The sequence below is a fragment of the Harmonia axyridis genome, chromosome 4 (assembly GCF_914767665.1).
Source record: "Harmonia axyridis chromosome 4, icHarAxyr1.1, whole genome shotgun sequence".
Lineage (NCBI taxonomy): Eukaryota > Metazoa > Arthropoda > Insecta > Coleoptera > Coccinellidae > Harmonia > Harmonia axyridis.
This window is the reverse complement of record NC_059504.1, coordinates 31,066,111-31,072,887: the sequence shown is the minus strand read 5'-3', so window position 1 is coordinate 31,072,887 and position 6,777 is coordinate 31,066,111. Positions and strand designations below refer to the sequence as shown.

At 34.6% G+C, this 6,777-nt stretch overlaps 1 protein-coding gene across 1 annotated transcript; it reads left to right on the top strand.

The window, feature by feature from the left end:
- The first annotated feature begins 4,749 nt into the window (after positions 1 to 4,749).
- Positions 4,750 to 5,535, top strand: LOC123678674. The gene has a single exon (XM_045615813.1). It carries the CDS (start codon positions 4,750 to 4,752, stop codon positions 5,533 to 5,535), a length of 786 nt encoding a protein of 261 aa, XP_045471769.1.
- The last annotated feature ends 1,242 nt before the right edge of the window (positions 5,536 to 6,777 follow it).

Sequence of the window (6,777 nt, the reverse complement as noted above, 5' to 3'; positions counted from 1 at the left end):
AATAGTTTAGGAGATATAACGATTTTTATAGAGAGATTGAATTTTTACAGTTTTTTCCAAAAATTTCGACTTCAAATTTCTGCTCAACTATGGGGACTACGGAAAATCGGTAAGCAGAGTTGGTATTGGCAGTTCATGATTATTCGAATTCCACTCACGAATGACAATATTTGAGTCGAAGAATTTTCTCGAATTTTTCTTACCCCGGACCTTGAAAAATTGTAAAAAATTAAAAGTTCCTTCTTGGTAATAATATAACTCTTTTTCTTTTGATCTGGTCACGTAGATCACGAAAGTTTTCATATGAGGGGTCTGCGACGAATAGTTTAGGAGATATAACGATTTTAGTAGAGAGATTGAATTTTTACGGTTTTTTCCTAAAATTTCGAATTCAAATTTCTCCTAAACTATGGGGACTACGGAAAATAGGTAAGCAGAGTTGGTATTGGCAGTTCATGATTATTCGAATTCCACTCACGAATGACAATATTTGAGTCGAAGAATTTTCTCGAATTTTTCTTACCCCAGACCTTGAAAAATTGTAAAAAATTAAAAGTTCCTTCTTGGTAATAATATAACTCTTTTTCTTTCGATCTGGTCACGTAGATCACGAAAGTTTTTATTTGAGGGGTCTGCGACGAATAGTTTAGGAGATATAACGATTTTTGTAGAGAGATTGAATTTTCTCGAATTTTCCTTAACTTGGACCTTAAAAAATTGTAAAAAATTGAAAGTTCCTTCTTGGTGATAATATACCTCTTTTTCTATTGATCTGTTCACGTAGATCACGAAAGTTTTTATATGAGGGGTCTGCGACGAATAGTTTAGGAGATATAACGATTTCTATAGAGAGATTGAATTTTTACGGTTTTTTCCAAAAATTTCGACTTCAAATTTCTGCTAAACTATGGGGACTACGGAAAATCGGTAAGCAGAGTTGGTATTGGCAGTTCATGATTATTCGAATTCCACTCACGAATGACAATATTTGAGTCGAAGAATTTTCTCGAATTTTCTCGAATTTTCCTTACCCCGGACCTTGAAAAATTGTAAAAAATTAAAAGTTCCTTCTTGGTAATAATATAACTCTTTTTCTTTCGATCTGGTCACGTAGATCACGAAAGTTTTCATATGAGGGGTCTGCGACGAATCGTTTAGGAGATATAACGATTTTAGTAGAGAGATTGAATTTTTACGGTTTTTTCCAAAAATTTCGAATTCAAATTTCTCCTAAACTATGGGGACTACGGAAAATAGGTAAGCAGAGTTGGTATTGGCAGTTCATGATTATTCGAATTCTACTCACGAATGACAATATTTGAGTCGAAGAATTTTCTCGAATTTTCTCGAATTTTCTCGAATTTTCCTTACCCCGGACCTTGAAAAATTGTAAAAAATTAAAAGTTCCTTCTTGATAATAATATACCTCTTTTTCTATTGATCTGGTCACGTAGATCACGAAAGTTTTTATTTGAGAGGTTTGCGACGAATAGTTTAGGAGATATAACGATTTTTGTAGAGAGATTGAATTTTTACGGTTTTTTCCAAAAATTTCGAATTCAAATTTCTCCTAAACTATGGGGACTACGGAAAATCGGTAAGCAGAGTTGGTATTGGCAGTTCATGGTTACTCTTTCCTACTCTCGCCTGACAATATTTGAGTCGAAAAATTTTCTCGAATTTTCCTTACCCCGGACCTTAAAAAATTGTAAAAAATTGAAATTTCCTTCTTGGTAATAATATACCTCTTTTTCTATTGATCTGGTCATGTAGATCACGAAAGTTTTTATTTGAGGAGTCTGCGACGAATAGTTTAGGAGATATAACGAGTTTTATAGAGAGATTGAATTTTCTCGAATTTTCCTAACCCCGGACCTTGAAAAATTGTAAAAAATTAAAAGATCTTTCTTGGTGATAAAATACCTCTTTTTCTATTGATCTGTTCACGTAGATCACGAAAGTTTTATTTGAGGGGTCTGCGACGAATAGTTTAGGAGATATAACGATTTTTGTAGAGAGATTGAATTTTCTCGAATTTTCCTTACCCCGGACCTTAAAAAATTGTAAAAAATTAAAAGTTCCTTCTTGGTGATAATATACCTCTTTTTCTATTGATCTGTTCACGTAGATCACGAAAGTTTTTAAATGAGGGGTCTGCGACGAATAGTTTAGGAGATATAACGATTTTTATAGAGAGATTGAATTTTTACGGTTTTTTCCAAAAATTTCGACTTCAAATTTCTCCTAAACTATGGGGACTACGGAAAATCGGTAAGCAGAGTTGGTATTGGCAGTTCATGATTATTCGAATTCCACTCACGAATGACAATATTTGATTCGAAGAATTATCTCGAATTTTCTCGAATTTTCCTTACCCCGGACCTTAAAAAATTGTAAAAAATTAAAAGTTCCTTCTTGGTAATAATATACCTCTTTTTCTATTGATCTGGTCACGTAGATCACGAAAGTTTTTATTTGAGGGGTTTGCGACGAATAGTTTAGGAGATATAACGATTTTTGTAGAGAGATTGAATTTTTACGGTTTTTTCCAAAAATTTCGAATTCGAATTTCTCCTAAACTATGGGGACTACGGAAAATCGGTAAGCAGAGTTGGTATTGGCAGTTCATGGTTATTCGAATCCCACTCTCGCCTGACAATATTTGAGTCGAAAAATTTTCTCGAATTTTCTCGAATTTTCCTTACCCCGGACCTTAAAAAATTGTAAAAAATTAAAAGTTCCTTCTTGGTAATAATATACTTTTTTTTCTTTTGATCTGGTCACGTAGATCACGAAAGTTTTTATTTGAGGGGTTTGCGACGAATAGTTTAGCAGATATAACGATTTTTGTAGAGAGATTGAATTTTTACGGTTTTTTCCAAAAATTTCGAATTCAAATTTCTCCTAAACTATAGGGACTACGGAAAATCGGTGAGCAGAGTTGGTATTGGCAGTTCATGGTTATTCGAATCCCACTCTCGCCTGACAATATTTGAGTCGAAAAATTTTCTCGAATTTTCTCGAATTTTCCTTACCCCGGACCTTAAAAAATTGTAAAAAATCAAAAGTTCCTTCTTGGTAATAATATACCTCTTTTTCTATTGATCTGGTCATGTAGATCACGAAAGTTTTTATTTGAGGAGTCTGCGACGAATAGTTTAGGAGATATAACGATTTTTATAGAGATATTGAATTTTCTCGAATTTTCCTTACCTCGGACCTTGAAAAATTGTAAAAAATTAAAAGATCTTTCTTGGTAATAAAATAACTCTTTTTCTATTGATCTGTTCACGTAGATCACGAAAGTTTTTATTTGAGGGGTCTGCGACGAATAGTTCAGGAGATATAACGATTTTTGTAGAGAGATTGAATTTTCTCGAATTTTCCTTACCCCGGACCTTAAAAAATTGTAAAAAATTAAAAGTTCCTTCTTGGTGATAATATACCTCTTTTTCTATTGATCTGTTCACGTAGATCACGAAAGTTTTTATATGAGGGGTCTGCGACGAATAGTTTAGGAGATATAACGATTTTTATAGAGAGATTGAATTTTTACGGTTTTTTCCAAAAATTTCGACTTCAAATTTCTCCTAAACTATGGGGACTACGGAATATCGGTAAGCAGAGTTGGTATTGGCAGTTCATGATTATTCGAATTCCACTCACGAATGACAATATTTGAGTCGAAGAATTTTCTCGAATTTTCCTTACCCCGGACCTTGAAAAATTGTAAAAAATTAAAAGTTCCTTCTTGGTAATAATATACCTCTTTTTCTATTGATCTGGTCATGTAGATCACGAAAGTTTTTATTTGAGGAGTCTGCGACGAATAGTTTAGGAGATATAACGATTTTTATAGAGAGATTGAATTTTCTCGAATTTTCCTTACCGCGGAACTTGAAAAATTGTAAAAAATTAAAAGATCTTTCTTGGTAATAAAATACCTCTTTTTCTAATGATCAGTTCACGTAGATCACGAAAGTTTTTATTTGAGGGTTCTGCGACGAATAGTTTAGGAGATATAACGATTTTTGTAGAGAGATTGAATTTTCTCGAATTTTCCTTACCCCGGACCTTAAAAAATTGTAAAAAATTAAAAGTTCCTTCTTGGTGATAATAAACCTCTTTTTCTATTGATCTGTTCACGTAGATCACGAAAGTTTTTATATGAGGGGTCTCCGACGAATAGTTTAGGAGATATAACGATTTTTATAGAGAGATTGAATTTTTACGGTTTTTTCCAAAAATTTCGACTTCAAATTTCTCCTAAACTATGGGGACTACGGAAAATCGGTAAGCAGAGTTGGTATTGGATATTCATGATTATTCGAATTCCACTCACGAATGACAATATTTGAGTCGAAGAATTTTCTCGAATTTTCTCGAATTTTCCTTACCCCGGACCTTAAAAAATTGTAAAAAATTAAAAGTTCCTTCTTGGTAATAATATACCTCTTTTTCTATTGATCTGGTCACGTAGATCACGAAAGTTTTTATTTGAGGGGTTTGCGACGAATAGTTTAGGAGATATAACGATTTTTGTAGAGAGATTGAATTTTTACGGTTTTTTCCAAAAATTTCGAATTCAAATTTCTCCTCAACTATGGGGACTACGGAAAATCGGTAAGCAGAGTTGGTATTGGCAACACTACCACAGTCAAGACAAGAGCAACCACAACCGATAAAGTAAAGATCAACCTAGGAGTGAGACAGGGAGATAGTCTTAGTCCACTGTTATTTAATCTGATAATGGACAGGATAATACACAAAGTACGAAGGGTGAACCAAGGATACAGAATGGGGAACGAACTATTGAAGATCTTGTGTTATGCAGATGACGCAGTACTATTTGCAGATAGTGAAGACGGGCTGCAATGGTTAATACAGGCATTTTACAGGGAGGCTCTAGAACTCAATATGGTAATATCAATCCCTAAAACTAAGAGCATGGTGATCGCCAGGGAACCCCGCCGATGTAAGCTGGAGATAAATAACAAAATCATCGAACAAGTATTCTCCTTTAACTATCTGGGCGTAACGATATCGCCATATGGAAGCTTAAAAGATAGTGTAAGACATCAGATGAATAAGGCAGCCAGAATATCGGGGGCCCTAAGGAATATCATCTGGAAGAACAATTGCATGACAACAACCAGTAAAGTGAGAATTTACAAAGCATGTGTCAGACCCATAATGACATACGCGGCGGAAACAAGAGCAGAAACAGCTGAAACTAAAAGAATGGCACGAACAAACGAGATGCGAGTTTTGAGGGCAATCACAGGAAACACATTGAGAGACCAGAGAAGAAGCGACGAGATCAGAAAAGAATGCCAGACGGAGGACGTAGTTAGATGGACCCGCGCGAGAAGAAGGTTCTGGAATGAACATGTCTCACGTATGTCAAGCGACAGAATAGCGAAAATCGCGAGAAACGGAAGACCAGCATCCAAAAGACCTGTAGGGAGACCCCCAAAAAGGTGGAAGGACAGCTGGACCTCAATATCTCAAGAACGAGAGGAGGAAAATGGGTGAAACAAGCTAGCAAGCTTTCGTAAAGTAGAAGAAGAAGAAGAGTTGGTATTGGCAGTTCATGGTTATTCGAATCCCACTCTCGCCTGACAATATTTGAGTCGAAAAATTTTCTCGAATTTTCTCGAATTTTCCTTACCCCGGACCTTGAAAAATTGTAAAAAATTGAAAGATCTTTCTTGGTAATAAAATACCTCTTTTTCTATTGATCTGTTCACGTAGATCACGAAAGTTTTTATTTGAGGGGTCTGCGACGAATAGTTTAGGAGATATAACCATTTTTGTAGAGATATTGAATTTTCTCGAATTTTCCTTAACCCGGACCTTAAAAAATTGTAAAAAATTAAAAGTTCCTTCTTGGTGATAATAAACCTCTTTTTCTATTGATCTGTTCACGTAGATCACGAAAGTTTTTATATGAGGGGTCTCCGACGAATAGTTTAGGAGATATAACGATTTTTATAGAGAGATTGAATTTTTACGGTTTTTTCCAAAAATTTCGACTTCAAATTTCTCCTAAACTATGGGGACTACGGAAAATCGGTAAGCAGAGTTGGTATTGGCAGTTCATGGTTATTCGAATTCCACTCACGAATGACAATATTTGAGTCGAAGAATTTTCTCGAATTTTCTCGAATTTTCCTTACCCCGGACCTTAAAAAATTGTAAAAAATTAAAAGTTCCTTCTTGGTAATAATATACCTCTTTTTCTATTGATCTGGTCACGTAGATCACGAAAGTTTTTATTTGAGGGGTTTGCGACGAATAGTTTAGGAGATATAACGATTTTTGTAGAGAGATTGAATTTTTACGGTTTTTTCCAAAAATTTCGAATTCAAATTTCTCCTCAACTATGGGGACTACGGAAAATCGGTAAGCAGAGTTGGTATTGGCAGTTCATGGTTATTCGAATCCCACTCTCGCCTGACAATATTTGAGTCGAAAAATTTTCTCGAATTTTCTCGAATTTTCCTTACCCCGGACCTTGAAAAATTGTAAAAAATTGAAAGATCTTTCTTGGTAATAAAATACCTCTTTTTCTATTGATCTGTTCACGTAGATCACGAAAGTTTTTATTTGAGGGGTCTGCGACGAATAGTTTAGGAGATATAACGATTTTTGTAGAGATATTGAATTTTCTCGAATTTTCCTTAACCCGGACCTTAAAAAATTGTAAAAAATTAAAAGTTCCTTCTTGGTGATAATATACCTCTTTTTCTATTGATCTGTTCACGTAGATCACGA